Below are 18,965 nucleotides of genomic sequence, written 5' to 3' on the forward strand. Positions count from 1 at the left end.
GGATGGATTTTATGGCATATAAATCATTGGTTATTCTCTGGACCAAAATAAAATGCTGTTCTTGAACTAAATAAAACTCTTTGGGGAAAAAAACAAAAGAGCATCCTGCCCCCTCTCCTGGGTCTGGAGGTGGTTCCTAAGCTACCATGGAGGTCACTTGTCTGTCACACTCCATGTGAATTCCGCTCTTAGTCCCATTTCCACCTGTCAAAAGTTACCGGGATGACGGAGGACACATGAGCAAATCAGCGATTCTGCGTAATCACCACAGGTCTGGGAATTTGGAAAAGCAATCAAGCATAAATCCTTCCTGATCTAGAAAGGAAGAAAAGGGAGATACAGTGAGGGGCCCGGGTCACCTCAGAAGCGTGGCCTTACCCATTATAGTAAATGGAGCCCGCTGGGGAAAATCCGATTCCAGCAGAAACCAAGTCGTAAGGCTGGATCCTAAGGTCGAAAGAATAACCAATCAGTTGACAGAGTTTCTAAAAATACCAGGCCCGCGTTTGCAAAACCCAGGTTGCTTTTAATTTACAAGTAGGAACTCCATTTCCATGAGAGCACGAAGTTGTAAAGTTTGGTTCTGAGGCCGCGTGGAGCTGGTAGCTCTCCGGGGGCGCAAGGCCTCTCTGGGCGGACAAGCGGCCCTGCGCCCCCTCGGCCGAAGCAGCGCCAGGTTCCCCGCGAGGGCCGCAGCTCCGCCGTCGGGAACTGTGCACGCGGGACCGTCCTTCCCCAGCCCAAGTGAGGCTGGCCGCGCACGTCGGGCAACCGCCCGGCCCGGAGCGCAGCTAAGCCTGCGCGGCCGGCGCCCTGCACCCCGGGCTCACCCCGCTCGTCCCCAGGCAGGGTCCCGCCGCCGGGTCCCGCCGCAGTTCTACAGTCGCTCCGACGCCCCTGACGCCGGGCCCCCGGGGGGCCTCGACCCTCTGACCCGGGCCTTCGCGCCTCCCCTCGGGACGGACACAGCGTCCAGGTGGCCGGGGTCCGCGCTGCGCGGGGGAGGCGCCTCGGCGCGGGACTCAACCCGAGACCCGGAGCGGGTGAGGGCGGAGCTGGACGGCCGCCGCCCAGCCCCGCGGGACAGTCTCCCAGCCCCCTCCTCGCGCGCCCCCCGCACAGTGCTCATGCGCGCGGCCCGGCCTTTATAGCGGCGAAGGGAGCAGCGCTTTCCGCACTCAGGCGCACCCGGGAGGTTCCGACTCAGGTGCGGAGCCCTGGGCGTCCGGCGGCGGACGTGCGGGTCCCTGACCCCTGCCTGTCCGAGTCTCTCCTCTGTCGTTCCCAGTTTCTTTCTGTCTTGATATCGCACCCCCTCTCCCGGGCCGGGATTGCACATCGATGCTGGGTTTGGCTCGATTTGCAGCCAGAGCGTCGCCTCCAGATAGAGAGGCGCTAGCTCCGGGGCAGCGGCCTCTTAGGTCACCTCCCTCCCTTCCACCGCCCCTGGGGTTCCGAGGGGTGCGAAATCTCCAAAGGGGTGGCGGGCGTAGCGTGGTGGGGAAGTAGGGGCCTCCGTTCCCCGGAGCCTCCCTCGCATTCTTCCTGTCTCCCAGGTCCGAGCAGCCCCTCGACTACCATGTCTGCAGCCTGGATCTCCGTTCTCTGCCTCGGTGGGTACCCGTCCCTCCCCACCTCCTTCCCTTCGCACCAAGCGGGGTGGAGGCTGGAGCCAGCCCTCGCGCTGTCCTTTCTTCGCAGGTGTATGTCTGCTGCTGCTGCCGGAACCTGCGGGCAGCGAGGGAGCGGGTGAGTTGCGGGTTCCCATGTCGGGGAAGCAGGGCTCGGTCCAGGCGGTGGGAGGGGTTAGGGGCCGGCAGGTAGAAGCGCGCTCAGACCGAGCCCCTAGATCTTGGCCCCAGGGACCAAAGCTGGAGGGCGCCAAGGTTGCAGCGGCTGCCTGGCGCACACACATCCTTACCCACAGCGTATCTGCTCCGGCTTACCCATTTCTCCAACGCGAGGGGGCCCCTGGTGTCCGATGGGGACGCTCTTCCCAAGGCGTGGAGAAGCAAGCGTCCCCGAACCCACACTCACACCGCGGGAGGCAGCCGGCAAGCCGAGCATCGGCATGGAAAGTTCAAGGCAGGGGAGTATTCGTTGAGTCCCACCGAGAGGCACCTAGTTTCAGGTTGTCCCCGGCGTTTGAGGACAGGGAGAAGCCTCCCAGACCCAAATTCACACTGTCAGAGCTGACAGAGACAGAGAGAGATGCTTACATCTTTGTCCCACCTCGCTGGAACCCCTGGTTTCTAGGAGTAACCCCTATTTGTAGGCCCGTTTCATATTGGAGAGAGTCTAAAAACAGTTTGTTCCACGTGTAAAAGTCTGAATATGGGCGTGTGTGTTTTCTATATTATAAAAGGCAAACTCTTACAAAATCTATTCTGTTCTCCTTGAAAGGAGAAATGAGGGTAAGCATTGCACTGGGCTGTTTTCAGCACCCCCTCCCGCCCCCCCCCCCACACCCCCATCCTCTCTCTCTCAAGTCAGTGTTGGCAGCTAAAGGCAGAACCTCTGATGACATGGAAAGTGAGAGGAAGGGTTAAGGCTGTTTGATCAAATGTGTAAGGCTCACGGGTATGAGTCTACTGTTTTTGGTAAAGATTTTAACTTCCCCAGCAATCTAGAGTGTTTCAGAGCTAAGGAATCAGCACTGTACCTGGCATTCTGTCTTCCCTTACAAAGACAAGTACAGTTGAGGGTGTTGCTCAACAAATCTAGTAGAAAAGGGTCATTGGTAGAGGCAGGCTACTCAAATGGTCATGACCGGACAGTATTACCCCATCTTGAAAAAAGAATGTGCTTGTTGTTTTTTTTTTTTTATTAATATCTGTTTCAAAAAGTTTTGGATAACCACACTTTCTTATGCTTGGAGAATAGCATTTGATAACATTAGTCTCAATATTTATTGTAAATTGATGAGTTAACATATTACATTGTTACATGCTGCCAATGACTGTCTACCTAATGTCTTTTGTAGTAAGAACTTCAATTCCTTATTAGTTTAGGTTGGTATGTAAAAATTGAGAGTATTAATGCTGTTTCAAAAATGCATTCACTGCCTGATAAATCTCTTGGGACTGATTTGGAGCAGAAATAAGCAGGTTGCATTCAGATAAAAATGCTTCATTTCATAGAGACTAAATTCCCTGTTTCTTGTCCTGCAGGAGTTGGGCAGTGTGACCTAGGGCAAATTAACCCCATCGCTTTAATTTCTGCATCTGTAATATGAGTGATTGAGCTAAATGACATTCTGTAAAGGGAAACATCTGTTTACTGGCTTCCTTAAATTAAGATATAATTTTAAGGCACTGCATTTGGAGAAAAACTGGTATAACTGATCCTTGAGGCAAAGGATGGGACCTAGAGAGGTTTGCGTATGACAGGTTTGTCTATGAAAATGCTTCTTATTGGGGTGCCTGGGTGGTTTAGTTGGTTAAGGGTGGGACTCTTGATCTCAGCTCAGGGGGTTACCTCAGGATTGTGCGTTCAGGCCCTACATTGGGCTGCACGCTGGGTGTGGAGGCTACTTAAAAAAAATGAAAGAAAGAAAGAAAATGTTCCTCAAGGCTCAGGCCAGATTTAATATCTTTACCTCAGGAACTGTGTCCATAGTAATTGAGATTTTTATTTTTCTAAAATGAATTAATAATGTCATCACATTCCCTCCTTTCTTTTCAGTTCCCATTGCTATCACGTGCTTTACCCGAGGCCTGGACATCAGGAAAGAGAAAGCAGATGTCCTTTGCCCAGGGGGCTGTGCTCTTGAGGAATTTTCCGTGTTTGGGAACATAGTATATGCGTCCGTATCAAGCATATGTGGTGCAGCTGTCCACAGGTAAGCTGAAACATGCAAGGGGAGAGGAATCCAAGTATGATAACATCCCTTCCCTCTTTAGCCAAATGGACACCCCCACCTTCCTTCGTTTGGTGTCAGTATTGGTCACAGAAGATGGATACATTTTTAAGGTTTTCATGGATATCCTTGAAGCACCAGCTACACAAAGGAAGCTTTCTGACTAAAGGCAAATTGTATTATTTCTTGATAGCTAGATCCCTGTGATTTTAGAGCATGCCTAATCATGTAATATATTAGTGAATTTTTGTTATGTGCTAGACATTGTTTTAATTTCCATGACATCTACAACTGTAGGAGTAGATACAATTTCATTCCATTTATAGATGAGGAAACTGAACTCAGAGTTTCCAACCATCTTGCCACTGTTAGCAAGTGCCCAAGCTAGAACTGAAAGCCCAGGCTGCCTCCAGAGCCCATATTCACCACCCACTCTGCTATCCTGCAAGACTTTTTTTTTTTTTAAATGAAGTCCAAGGACATAGAAAGTATCTTAGAAAACTAAGAAAATTATTTGGTTCTGTTAACTCTGAATCTCTGAGCTGTAGGGAACATGATCCCACAGGTATGTTCCTATCAACATTTAAGAAGTATGACAGCACAAAACTATTTCTCCCAGGCCTATTTTATACCTGTGTAAGCAACTTTTTCAAAAGGCTGGCAGCATCCTCATGTATCTTCCCCGATGAACTATTTTCTCGATTAATCAGAACAATAGATGTAACATGACACTAGAAGTCAGCCAGATACCCCTAAAAAAGTGTGGGTAGAATATCAGCTGCTTTTCTGTGTTACAGGGGAGTAATCAGCATTTCAGGGGGACCTGTGCGAATATATAGCCTACCAGGTCGAGAAAACTATTCCTCAGTAGCTGCCAATGGCATTCAGTCTCAAACACTTTCCAGATGGTCTGCTTCTTTCACAGTGACAAGTAGGTACAATTACATTATTCTTACTTTTGTATGAATAGTGCTTCACCCCCCCCCCCCAAAAAAAAGTTTTCTGTTTTTCTTTATCCAATCTCTTTGACTCTAATGGAAAAGTCTGCAATCAAGACTTGGAGGAGTCAACAATTGGGTTAGAGTCAGGGGACTGGACAGGCAAAGACCCACTCAAGCTAAACCTGGCTGAATGGGGGAAAAATAATCTTGCTGTTAGAAGACTGTAGTTAGAAGTTTGCATTGTCTGTAGTGTCTGGGTGACTCAGTCAGTTAAGCATCTGACTCTTGATTTCAGCTTGGGTCCTGATCTCAGGGTCCTGACCTTAGGGTCTTAAGTTCAAGCCCCATGTTGGGCTCCATGCTGGGTATAGAGCCTATTTTGAAAAAAGAGAGAGAGAGAAGGAAAGAAGAAAAAGAAACTTGCATTGTCTGCAATCAGAATGCCCTGACATTTTCCAAGTAACACTAAATAAAAACACTCATGAGTGAAAATGAATGTGAATTCATTTTTGGTGATCCTTTTAAAATATGATTTAATAGATAAAAACCCATTTTGGTCAAACTAGCATGAAACAAGTACTCATACAATTGCCATCACTCAATTACATTTATCACCCTGTAGGACCCTAAATTAGATTCATTATGCTTTGATGGTAAAGAAGGAAGGGAAAAAAATAGTCTTCTCTTTATTTTAACAGAAGGAAAAGGTGGTACCCAGGAAGCCACAGGAGAAGCAGTGTCCACAGCACGTCCACCTACAGGTATGAAATATGGAAGCTATCTCCTAGTCGCCTGACACAACATTTGGAAATTCAAAATAAATGTGTTGTTGATAGCTTTCCTTTTAAAGGAAAATGATACTAAACACAAGACGGGGAGCCTGCGTAGCTCAGTCGGTTAAGCTTCTGACCTCGGCTCTGGTCATGAGCTCGGGGTCCTGGGACTGAGCCCCACATTGGGCTTTATGCTCAGCAGGGAGTCTGCTTCTCTCTCTCCCTCTCCCCCTGCTCATGCTCTCTCTCTTTCTCAAACCTTAAGACTAAAAAAAGAAAAAAAAGATTTTATTTATTTGAAAGAGAGAGGGCACGAGCAGGGGTAGCGGCAGAGTTTCTCCCTGCTGAGCAGAGAACCCAGCACAAGGCTCAGTCCCAGAACCCCGAGATCATGACCTGAGCCAAAGGCAGATGTATAACTGACAGAGCCACCCAGGTGCCCTCAAATAGATAAACCTTTAAAAATTAAAAAAAAAAAAATGTTTACTGGTATGTTACATAAAGAAACATTTAATTTAATATTTCAAATTCTTATCCTTCTATTTTCAATTACAAAGTCTGCTACCAAACGTTCTCTTGAAGTCCTACTATTTCTGATCTGATAAACCCATGCCTACACACTGGACAAAGTAAAAGTACCATGAACTTCCTAGTTCCATTTGCCACATGCAAAAAGGAATTAGTGTAGGTCCAATTTTTTAAAAATATTTTATTTATTTAACAGAGATCACAAGTAGGCAGAGAGGCAGGCAGAGAGGGAGGAGGAAGCAGGCTCCCTGCTGAGCAGAGAGCCCGATGCGGGGCTTGATCCCAGGACCCTGAGATCATGACCTGAGCCAAAGACAGAGACCTTAACCCACTGAGCCACCCAGGCGCCCCAGTGTAGGTCCAATTTTTAACAAACTGTCAGGGATATCATTTCTTCAGACTTTGGCGGTTTATTCATTTTTTTTGAAGGTTTTATTTATTTATTTGAGAAAGAGAGTGAGAGAGAGAGAAAGAGAGAGAGAGTGCCCAAGTTGGGGGAGAGGCAGAGGGAGAATTAGGTTCCCCACTTAGCAGGGAACTTGAAGTAGGACTCGATCCCAGGACCCTAAGATCATGACCCGAGCCAAAGGCAGACACTTAACTGACTGAGCAACCCAGGCACCCCAAGACTGTGGAAGTTCTAAAATCAAATAAATTAAGAACATTAGAATCTAGCTGTTGAGTATCCAGTCCTGCCTCCACTGTAGGTTTGAGAGATCAATTCCTGAATTAGTGGCATATTAAATATATAGGCCTACAACAGTTCTGACTTGTTTCTTTGTTGGGGCATTGTTTTCCCAGCCCAGAAAACCGTGAGAAAATTAATTTTTTAAGGAATTTACTTTTTAAAAACAAGTATTTTTAAGATTGACACTTCTTGTTAGGAGCTTTTACCCATGTGGGCTTCTTGCTATGAAAATGTCTTCCTTTTACTAATGCCAAGTGCTTCCTTTGTTTCAGGGAAACGACTAAAGAAAACACCTGAGAAGAAAACTGGCAATAAAGGTAAGAGTCCAGATATCCATTTGGGAAAGTAACATTCATTGTCCCTTCCTCCCTCCATCTCTCCTCTTGAAACTGCTAACAGAAAGACTTGTTTGGGTATTCACAGACTGCAAAGCAGACATTGCATTTCTGATTGATGGAAGTTTTAATATTGGGCAGCGCCGATTTAATCTACAGAAGAATTTTGTTGGCAAAGTGGCTCTAATGTTGGGAATTGGAACAGAGGGACCACACGTGGGCCTTGTTCAAGCCAGGTACCAATCTTGTTAAAATGTGGAGATTTGATGATAACAGATGAATTCCTTTAATGGATACATGCATTTTGGTTCAATGAGTTGTAGACAATCTGATTCCCAAACTGTAAATACAGGATTTAGGACTGCTAAGCAGACTAGATAGGTCTAAGTGCTTCCTTTTTGGAATAACAGATTGAGAATCATATGCTATTTGAGGACCAGAAGGTAAACTAAAGGGTTTTGTTGCTCATACAAATTACGTCTGCACATACGCTCTGCTCAATTCCCAGTTCCTCTTTGCTGAAGGAAGAAGTGACAGGTTTATTCTTCCTCCCTACTCTGTCATTCTTGTAAACATTTTCCATAGTTCCTTGAAGATCTGAATTCCATCTTTTTAGTTTTGCTCATTTAAAAATAAGATCTATAGCTTTTAGGATTATAATATGGTCACTATAGAAAGCTTCAAAAACATATAAAGCACAAAGAAAACCAATTTCCCAAGTATGCCCCTCAGAGATAATCACTATAAAATGTTTTGTATCCTTTATTTTTTTTAAAAAAGATTTTATTTATTTATTTATTAGAGAGAACGTGAGCTGAGGGGATGGCAGGGGGAGAAGGAGAAGCAGATTCCCCATTGAGCAGAGATCCATCCCAGGAACCATGACCCAAGCCAAAGGCAAACGTTTAACTGAGTGAGCCACCCAGGCACCCACCTTTCAGTATTTTAAGAAAATTTGTTTATACACGCATGGGCATGTGTGAATAACTGAAGTATAGTTGACACACAATGTTAACATTAGATTCAGGTGTGCAACATAGTGATTCAACTTCTTTTATGTTACACTGTGCTTACTGTAAGTGTAGCTACCATCTGTCTCCGTAGGATGCTATTAAAATACCACTGACTACATTTCTTGTGCTGTAGCTTTTTTTTTATATTTTTTTTTATTTTTTTTAATTTTTATTTATTTATTTGACAGAGAGAAATCACAAGAGAGGCAGGCAGAGAGAGAGGATGGGAAGCAGGCTCCCCGCTGAGCAGAGAGCCCGATGTGGGACTCGATCCCAGGACCCTGAGATCATGACCTGAGCTGAAGGCAGCAGCTTAACCCACTGAGCCACCCAGGCGCCCTGTGCTGTAGCTTTTATTCTCCTGACTTACTCATTTCATAACTGGAAGCCTGCAACTCCCACTCTTCTTCACCCATTTTGCCTACCCCCCATCCCTCCTACATGTGCATGTTGCTTTTTCAAAAGCTCCAACTATAAAAATGTCTTGTGTCCTGTTTTTTTCATCTCTTAATATTTTAAGCATTTTACCAGATCACAACTACTCTTCAAAAAATGGTTTGGGATGCCTGGGTGGCTCAGTTGGTTAACCATCTGACACTCAATTTTGGCTCAGGTCATGATCTCAGGATTGTGAGATCCAGCCCTGTGTGGGCTCTGTGCTGGCTGTGGGGTCTGCTTAAGATTCTCTCCCTCTACCCCCTCCTCCCTCCACCTATCCCCACTCACACACTCACTCTCAAAAGGAAAAAAAAAGTTTTGTAGTGTTCCTTTGCATAATTATTTGTTTAACCATTTTCACTGTTAGACATTACATTATCATTAACATCCTTATGTGATCCTGTGCCATCCTTGATTACTTCAGTAGACTAGATTCCTGAAAGTGAAATTGGGTCAAAGAGTTCTGACATTTTTAAGGCTTCTGATACAAAGTTAAATTGCTTTCTAGAAAGTTGATCCAGTTTAAACCACTATCAGTATTATGGAAGAAGGTAGCACCAGTACTACAAATATTAATTTCTATTTCATTCTTATGTTATTTTTTTTACAACTGATTCTTAATTTAGATAGTTTTTTTTTTTTTTTGGTATGAGAATTTAACTTTGTTTTCTACATAATTTAACCATTTGTCCCACACCTTTAAACAAATGAGCTTCTTATTCCATTGATTTGAAATATCAATTTTATATACAAGTTTAGGCAAGTCAGTTTCCTTGATCTATAAGCTAATTTCACATCTTTTCCACAATGCTTTGATTACTGTAGCTTTATTGTACTCTTTAACATCGCAGGAGGCAAATTCTCCTCAGTACTTTTCTTCTTAATTTTTTCTTTGTGATTCTATCCAAATCTTTTTCAAGATGAAAGTTACACTATCTTTAGACTCAAACAAAGAATTAGCTTCTCTGTAAACTCCTTGGTTAATAGTTTTTCTACTTTAGGAAGAACATCAGAATAACCCATGTCAAGAGTTTATATTTAAGCAAAATAACAGAATATATCATTAAGGATGCAAAAATAAGACTAAATCTCATAAATCAAAATTTGGATATTTGAAAAGTGACCATTAAAGTGAAAATGTTATCAACCCATAATATCTGGTTTTGTGACCCAGCATTTCGCCAGATATACAGAAATACAACCAGTGCTATATTTATGTCTCAAAACTCTTGACTTAATGACGATTGATAATACTAAGATCTTAAAATTTTATACTTAAATACTAACTTACCCAAAAACTAAACACAAAAAATGGTGCTTTTAACTGTTTTTATTCACCATGGTCTCTAATGAACACAGAGTAGTGGTAAAAGTGAGCTGAAAAAATAAAAAAAAAAAATGAGAAAAGAGTGAACTGGGGTGCCTGGGTGGCTCAGTGGGTTAAGCCTCTGCCTTCAGCTCAGGTCATGATCTCAGGATCTTGGGATCAAGTCCCACATTGGGCTCTCTGTTTGGCAGGGAGCCTGCTTCCTCCTCTCTCTCTGCCTGCCTCTCTGCCTACTTGTGATCTCTGTCAAATAAATAAATAAAATCTTTAAAAAAAAAAAGAAAGTGAGCTGAAATCCGTCTACTATTAAATATGGAAAATCCCAAATCCTATAATATACATTAAGATTGGTAATGTCAATATCATTTATTATAACAAAAATTCCATATTGTAATCCTTCACATTTTTTTCTTATACCTTCTCATTTTTAAAATGTTGGTCCCAGTGTCCTTGAAATTGCCTCTTGTGACCAAAAACTGGAGTATTTAATAGACCCACTCTGTTGAGTGCTTCCAGGGTCTCCCACTGGAACAGACCTAACCTCACACCCAGCCACCTTCCAACTCTGTGCTGCCCAGCTCTGCAGATTTCCATTAAGTCCAGTGCTCTGAGCCAGGCCTCGTTTCAGGGGCCCCATATAGGTTAGGCATGAACTCTGGTGCCACACAAACCTGAATTTCAAGTGCAGCTGTGTTTTGTTGGGCAAGTTACCTAAATGTTCTGAGCCTCAGTTTCATCATTTATATAATAGGGATAATCATTTCTACCTTGTAGAGTTATGATGAAGTGAGCTGATACATGTTACATGTATATAGCATATTACCCAGAATAAAATAAACCCTCAAGGTAGCAATGGTTTTTGTTACAATTCTGCAAGATGCCTTAAAAGTCAAGTAAGGATGCAATTCCTTAACTGACTATATACTATGGGATTGAGCAAGAAACTTAGGCATTGTCCAATTCAAAGACTTTTTTTTAAAGGTATATAATATTACTTGATTTACCTTCTCAGTTCTCCCTAGATAACATTTTTTTTCATTTTTTCCACTTAGTGAACATCCCAAAATAGAATTTTACTTGAAAAACTTTACATCAGCCAAAGATGTTTTGTTTGCCATAAAGGAAGTAGGTTTCAGAGGGGGTAATTCCAATACAGGTAAGTAGACTTTGGCACCTGGGATGCAACACAAGAGAGGGTTATGAGTGGTTGGACATGTAAAACAGTTTTAGGCTGTTTTATAGAAGCAGATGTGAAACTTTTCCTCTTGACACTGAAATCTTGGCTAGGTTTGTACTTGATCATCTAAGATACTCAATTTGTAATGGAAAATATGCCAAAGGACTAAGTAATATTGCTTGTTTAAAACACAAAAAAGGGGGCACCTGGGTGGCTCAGTGGGTTAAGCCTCTGCCTTTGGCTCACTCGGGTCATGATCCCAGGGTCCTGGGATCGAGCCCCACATTGGGCTCTCTGCTCTGCGGTGACCCTGCTCCTCCTCCCCTCCCCACCGCCTGCCTCACTGCCTATTTGTGATCTCTCTCTCTCTCTCTCTTTGTCAAATAAATTTAAAAAATAAGTAAATAAAACACAAAAAAGTATTGTGCTTTATTATTCTTATATTGGATAGAACAGGTAGCCACTGTTCAGCATGTTAAAAAGAAGCAAAGATCAGCAGATGATTTAACAAGTGGAGATGGGTAGAAAGAACTGGAGTAGCACTACAGATACTTTGAAGGAACATTTCTTGTTCTTAGTCTTTAGTGGTACTAGTCAGTAAGGGGCTAGAGAGCAGAATTACAGGAGTGGAGTCAGTTTTGTTTCTGACTGGTGACTGATGTACAGTAAGGAAACATGAGGCTTTAGGAGGTGATGGGGGAAGTAACGTGGGTTGTGAAGACAAAGTAAATAAGGCCGATGGATAATTAAACTTTCCCATCTATTATAGATTATAGACAAGTTCTGTGTAAGTTAAAATCTTAAACTTTGGTGGCATCAAGTTGGTACAGGGAAACAGAAATGTCATTTTGAGCAGTGGTGCTGCTCCAGTCTGCTTCTTTTTCAAACCTAGGAAAAGCCCTGAAGCATACCGCCCAGAAATTCTTCACAGCAGACACTGGAGTAAGAAAAGGGATCCCCAAAGTGGTGGTGGTATTTATCGATGGCTGGCCTTCTGATGACATTGAGGAAGCAGGCATCGTGGCCAGAGAGTTCGGTGTCAATGTATTTATAGTTTCTGTGGCCAAGCCTATCCCTGAAGAACTGGGCATGGTTCAGGATGTGGCATTTGTTGACAAGGTACGGAGGTGAGGGTGTCTTCTGTTATGGTCGTGATTTAATTTTGGGCCTCGAGCCACAGTGCTGATTGGCCCTTATCTGAATTAACTTTGAACGGTCAAGACAGAATGTTTTTTACAACTGTTTTAATGTTTCCATAATTTTAAAGAAACAACTTTGGATCCCTTTTCTGTCTCCCTCATTTAGGCTGTCTGTCGGAATAATGGCTTCTTCTCTTACCACATGCCTAACTGGTTTGGCACCACGAAATATGTAAAGCCTCTGGTACAGAAGCTCTGCACTCATGAGCAAATGATGTGTAGCAAGACCTGTTACAACTCGGTGAACATTGCCTTTCTAATTGATGGCTCCAGCAGTGTTGGAGACAGTAATTTTCGCCTCATGCTTGAGTTTGTTTCCAACATAGCCAAGACTTTTGAAATCTCAGACATTGGTGCCAAGATAGCTGCTGTACAGTTCACCTATGATCAGCGCACAGAGTTCAGTTTCACTGATTATAGCACCAAAGAGAATATCCTAGCTGTTATCAGGAACATTCGCTACATGAGTGGTGGGACAGCTACAGGCGAAGCTATCTCCTTCACTGTTAGGAATGTGTTTGGTCCCGTGAGGGACAGCCCCAACAAGAACTTCCTGGTAATTGTCACAGATGGCCAGTCCTATGATGATGTTCGAGGCCCTGCTGCTGCTGCACACGATGCAGGTAAGGTTCTTGTCCTTCTTCTGGGGGTGGGGACCTGAGGCATTCAGTGAGTTTTATAAATATAAATTTAACCATTTGTTTTATTGAACAAACACCTACATTATGGCAGTCACTGTTCTAAGAGCTTTACCCAGTATTAACTGATTTAACTATCAAACCAGCCAGATGAATCTCATTCTATGGATAAGGAAAGAAATTTCCTCGAAACCACACAGCTAGCAAGTGGTGAGGCCAGTATTCAAACCCAGGCAGTGGGCTGAGTCCATATTCCTAAGATCTGTATTGTTGGGAGAATGCCCAGGAGAACCATGTCAAGGAAACATGTTACAGGGTCTTATGTTTGGCTCAAACTTGGAATATATGCCTGCAAAATCACCATTTATAATTTACCATGAATCCATTTGATGTTTTATCTTTTTTTTTTTCTTTAGTAATTTTGAGTCTGGCATGAGTTTTCTAAGATAAGGTCAGCAGTAGACTTTAATTCTATTCCATCTAAACTTCCTTTTTAGTGTCTTTTTCTTCTTGAAATAATAAAAACACACTCTGATGTTATAAAAGGGTATGAAAAGGCCTTCTTTTTCCCTTAACCCCAACCTTAATATTACTTGGCAAAGGCCCCTCATTCCTGAAAACATTAGCATAATGTGTTGCTGAGATCAAATAGGGCAACAAAACGCTGGCATCTCCTTTCCTGGGATAAAACTGAGTGATTGCAGTCCAATAATACTTAAAAAACAAAAACGCTAACTTGAGAGAGGCGCATTAGCAGCCTTGCAATTTTCTATAGTCTTACATACATCCTTTTCCCTATTTAACTTCTAATAAATTAACCTTTTTCCTTTCATATATTAGCATGTTAATGTACTTATATATTGATGGAATACTGTTTTTTAGTGGGTAGAGAACTGATCCATGGAATTTAACCTATACATTGGTTTATTTTTATACATCTGGCTTATTTTATACATCATGTACATTATACATCTAACCCAGATCAAAAGGCGTGTTTGCTATCACACTCCTTAAAAACGTAGCTTACAGGGGCACCTGGGTGGCTCAGTCTTCTGAGCTTGCAACTCCTGCTTTCACGTCAGGTCATGATCTCACGGTTGTGGGATCAAGTCCCACATGGAGCTCAGCACTCCATAGGGAGTCTGCTTGAGGGTTTCTCTCCCTCTGTCCTTCTCCCGACTTGCACATGTACGCGCATGCATTCTCTCATAAATGTTTAAAAATGTAGTTTACTGAAATAACTTATGGTTAATAGGCTTGGATTCAGGCTAAATTACGTGAACTGGATTAATTGAAATATATTTTCCCTATGTAATTAGTTGAACTTCAGGAGGTTGGGCCAAACCATTTTCATGATAATTATCCTTTAGTGATAGTGAAGTCAAAGTTACAAAGTTAACAAAACCCAGAATACAGGGTAGGCCTTCAGGGCTAGGTCATAACTTTTTTTTTTTTCAAGCTGTACCTTGGGTCCAAGCTAACCAATTTGAGCTTGAATTCAATCTACAAGTGAGGAAACCTGAGGGGAGAATTTTTTTTTTACTTTTTTTTCTTTCTTTTTTTTTGCCAAAGGAGTATTAACCAGGGATAATAAATAGTTTTAAGGAGCTTTTACATATACTAAACCTGAACTATATCTTAAGTATTCACAACTCTTGGCACTGAATACTAGAAGAGGGATGAAGTCTTAGATAGATGAGCAGATTTTTCAAAAACTCTCAAAACATTATAGGGAATTTCACCCAAAAGAAAGATGGTGAACAAATACTGCACTTGGGATTGAGGTGAATCAAACTGAGGTAGTAATCACCCTAGCCAAAATGTGGTCAGAGTAAAAGCCTTCTAGTAGTACAAGGGAATGCAGAAGTTACGCCTCAATGCCTAACTAGAAGAAATTATTCCAGTTCCCAGACCTTGCTCTTTTGGCTATTTTTATCACATCTGTGCTTTGGTCAAATTTCGGACTACAGGTCAGTTTGCCAATGTAACATATGCATCAAAATGCAAGAAAATTTTCAATATTCATATTCACAGAGGCTGGTCGCCATCCCTGGCAATGCAACAGCCTTAGAAAACTTCCATTTACATATCCCAAATTTTGTGTCATTCTTTCATGCTGTCACATTGGCTTGGACTCCAGTAAAATGATTAATTGGAGTGATGATGGCAAGCAGCCCATTCTCATGCCAATCTCAGGAAGTTTTCCATTTCACTAAATGTGTTAGTATAGGTTTGTTGTTGTTGTTTTTTAAAAGATTTTATTTATTTATTGACAGATCACAAGTAGGCAGAGAGCCCCATGCAGGGCTCGATCCCAGGACCCTGAGATCACTACCTGAGCCGAAGGCAGAGGCTTTAACCCACTGAGCCACCCAGGCGCCCCAGTATAGGTTTTTTTTTAAAGATATTAATCAGTTTACCAAATATTTGTCAGTGATCATGTGATTTATCTGTTAATGTGCTAATTTATACTGATGGCAGAGCTTGTTTTGATTCAACTGTTTAGTCATTCTCATTATAATGACGTTAAAACCTACCTAACCATTTGGTGAAGGAGATTCAGTTCTTCAGACATTACTGGAGAGTTTTTGCTACAACTATTTATTAATTCATGAAAAAATATTTACATCTGATTTTATATATAAGCTGGAACTTTGCTTTAATTCACTTAAAAATATTTTCATTGTAGGTATCACCATCTTCTCTGTTGGTGTGGCTTGGGCACCTTTGGATGACCTGAAAGATATGGCCTCTAAACCAAAGGAGTCACATGCTTTCTTCACAAGAGAGTTCACAGGATTAGAACCAATTGTTTCTGATGTTATCAGAGGCATTTGTAGAGATTTCTTGGAATCCCAGCAATAATGGTGTCATTTTGACAACTGAAAGAAAAAGTTTAAGAGGACATAATGTATAAGTCATTTTCTCATAATACCAAAATACTATATAGCATAATAGGATCAGATACAAAACTACTATATTAAAAATGCCAACAGCTGTTTTAAGCACATAAGCATTCATTTAAAGCTTTTAATGACAATTTAGAATTGTTCAGCACTCTGCCTAGGCTTCATAATCATGACCCTTAGAAACTCAGGAAAGAGGAGATACTGTGCATCCAAATCTTAAGAATTCCAAAAGGCATATTAAATGTATAGAAATGCAAATTCCATAGCTCAATAAAAGAATGATACTCAGAACAAAAGCAACATTCCTTCTCTAATCATTCTGCATTAAATCTGTAAGGAAAACGAAACTTAGAGTTAACTCAGTTCAAATGTTATTTTGCCCCAATAGATGTTGTCTTAAAAACTAATCAACCATATTTGTTACTTCATACTAAAAAGTTTTTATTATGAATGAAATGGAAGGGAATTAGGTCTGAAGTTTCTTATGTAGTGTATTTTCCTAATAACATAATGGAAATATCACACTGAACAAGATAGGAGGATTGCCTGGTATTTTTCTATTTATATCCTTAATTTTATATGTGTCTTGATTTATTTGGCTTATACACTGAAAGTCATCCATGTACTTTAAAAAAAGCTAAGTTGGTAAATTTTTATTTACTATTTATACTTGTAAACATTTGGCATTGAGGGAAAGCACATATTAAAAAAAGGACTGCAGGAAAAACTATTGTAGTTTGACTATTTAAGCAATAAAACTATTAGTGACTATTATTCTACGCTGCTTTACTTTTATTATTCCAAGTATCTATCCCTGGGATATGGTAAAAAATCCTACATTCACTATTTTATGCAGAAAGACCAATTCTGAATTTTTTCTTAAAACTGTTACATTTATTCAATTATTTATTGAATGTCTCCTGTTCGAGGCATTATACATAGTCACTACCAAGTTAAATAGCATGAGATGCTTTTGATTACTTAGTTCAACAAGTGTATTTTGTAATTAACATTATTTTTACTTATATATGCTTATAAAGTTGGCTTTTGAAAAATGATCAAAATTACCTTAATATAACTATCATTACCTCACCAAGAGTTCTCCCTTCAGACACAGGTGTCATCCAGTCTGCCTTATCTTTTCTACAGAGAGGACCTGCCCTCTCCCTTATCCAACCTATGCACCCTATATCCCTTCACACATACACTGATCCTTATCTGAAACAATTAACACGTTGACCTGAAAAAGGTGTTAACTGATTTACTGGAGTCCATGTATTAATTCTGAATCTTTGGAGTCTAACAATTTCATAGGTCATATAAAAGGGATGAAAGGGCCATGTATTCAAAAAGGCAGAAATGAAATTGCCTTTAACACTACTTAAAAATTTGGCAAAATGGGGTATGGGAAGACAGTGCGCCTGCCCCTTAACAAAATGCCTCAAAGATGAATTGACTCATGTAACAATTTTTATTTAATTAAGCAAAAATGGGTTTAACCTTTTCCCTCCATAAACAGAAAACAAATTCTTAGCTGAGAGTACCACTCCTTGAAAAATTAAATGAAAATCCAGCTTCCAAACATTACAAGCAGTTTTTAAAGAAGGTAATTTTATAAAGGACAAAGTTCTGAGGCATCTGATGTAACCAGGGAAACTAAAACTCTAATTTAACACTAAGAGCAGCAATGACCACTCTATCAAAGTTACTATCAATTATTTTGTCAGTAAACAAGATAAAGCATTAACTAAAAGGGAGTAAAAGGATTTTTAAAAAGATGTATCACAATCCAACTTTAGCAGGCATGCCTAAATTTCAAATACGCTAGGCTTTTTATAACATTTAAGGTGTTAAATGAGGTACTGGTCGTTAGTGGATAACTTTGAAATGTGAGAAAATTACACAAAAATAAAGTATGAAAAGGGCAGATTATGATTAAATACTGAGAAAGTCAACAGATTGACAATTGTATAGAAAAATATTCTTAAACTTTAAAAAGCATCATTTCATAGCCAAATCAGTCTACATAACTTCCTATAAGTCACAAAAGGGAGCACACAAAATAAGACTTACTCTTTTTGCATCCTTTAGTCTCTTCCAAACATTTAACACTGGAGAGAAAAATACAACCAAAGTAGAGAAGAGAAAAATAAACATCTACAATAATTTTTATTCATTTCAGTTTTAACACATCCCAAGAGGTGAATGTTTATGCTCTGCAATGATGACAATCACAGTTCAGTTAAACAGTAATGCATAAGTTTGGAATAGCTGCCAGAAACCATACTACCTTTGGAAAAACTGTTATTTCCAAAACTAAGGAGAAAAATAAAAAAGGAGAAAATATGCCTTTCACTTTGTTCATTAAGTTGAATCTTCAGAAAACAAAAAATCTATCACTTCAAGAAAATTTCTGAAAAATTTTAGTATTTCACCAGCAATGACTAAAATTGACACTTGTATTTTTATGTAGAAAACACAATTTCTCAATGTACACACAATGTAATTTTTTTGCACTAATAATTCAGATAGAATTTTGCCACTTAAGTTTTGATACCCTCTAATTCCATTTCCAATTTTCTTCAAAAAAGGATATTACCTTGTTGAAAGAAAAAGTTTCAAGATACTTATTATTTATAAGAACAACTTCTAATTGAGTAATGCAGTTTACTCTCTGCTTTGCTTTTTTGTGGAAATAGGTATGGCTAGCTAGGAAAGACAACACTATTAACTGAAATCCAGATTTAATAAACAGAACATTTAGGGGCACCTGGGTGGCTAAGTCGTTAAGCATCTGCCTTCATTCAGCTCAGGTCATGGGATCAAACCCCACATCTGGCTCCTTGCTCCACAGGAAGCCTGTTTCTCCCTCTCCCCTTGCTTGTATTCCCTCTCACTCTCTTTCTCTGTCAAATAAAAAAAAAAATTTAAGGAAATTATTTAATACTGGATCTCTATTTTTTCTTTTTTTTTTGGTTATTGTGAATTACCTTACTTTAATAGAAGACTTTTTAAGATTCCCAAATGGGGTGAAATATGTATAAAGTCATTCTTAATAGTGTTAACTGTCCTAATCTTTAGAGTCTCAATAAGCAATACAAAGTTTAATATAACAGCATAAAAATGAAGGACTCACTGAG

The 18,965-nt window shown here is 40.7% G+C and overlaps 1 protein-coding gene across 3 annotated transcripts; it reads left to right on the forward strand.

Annotated features, from left to right (window-relative positions):
- The first annotated feature begins 1,144 nt into the window (after positions 1-1,144).
- COCH (cochlin) lies at positions 1,145-16,599 on the forward strand. Of its 3 annotated transcripts, XM_046008905.1 has the most exons (12): positions 1,145-1,207; positions 1,557-1,613; positions 1,702-1,749; positions 3,685-3,841; positions 4,657-4,790; positions 5,499-5,561; positions 7,062-7,106; positions 7,213-7,360; positions 10,955-11,058; positions 11,972-12,198; positions 12,385-12,901; positions 15,606-16,599. In XM_046008905.1, exons 2-12 carry the CDS (start codon positions 1,580-1,582, stop codon positions 15,779-15,781), a joined length of 1,653 nt encoding a protein of 550 aa, XP_045864861.1. In that variant the 5' UTR covers positions 1,145-1,207; positions 1,557-1,579; the 3' UTR covers positions 15,782-16,599. The 3 variants fall into 3 exon arrangements, with proteins under 3 accessions (XP_045864861.1, XP_045864863.1, XP_045864862.1); XM_046008907.1 differs by lacking the exon at positions 5,499-5,561; XM_046008906.1 differs by lacking the exon at positions 1,702-1,749.
- The last annotated feature ends 2,366 nt before the right edge of the window (positions 16,600-18,965 follow it).

The sequence above is a fragment of the Meles meles genome, chromosome 6, assembly GCF_922984935.1.
Source record: "Meles meles chromosome 6, mMelMel3.1 paternal haplotype, whole genome shotgun sequence".
NCBI lineage: Eukaryota > Metazoa > Chordata > Mammalia > Carnivora > Mustelidae > Meles > Meles meles.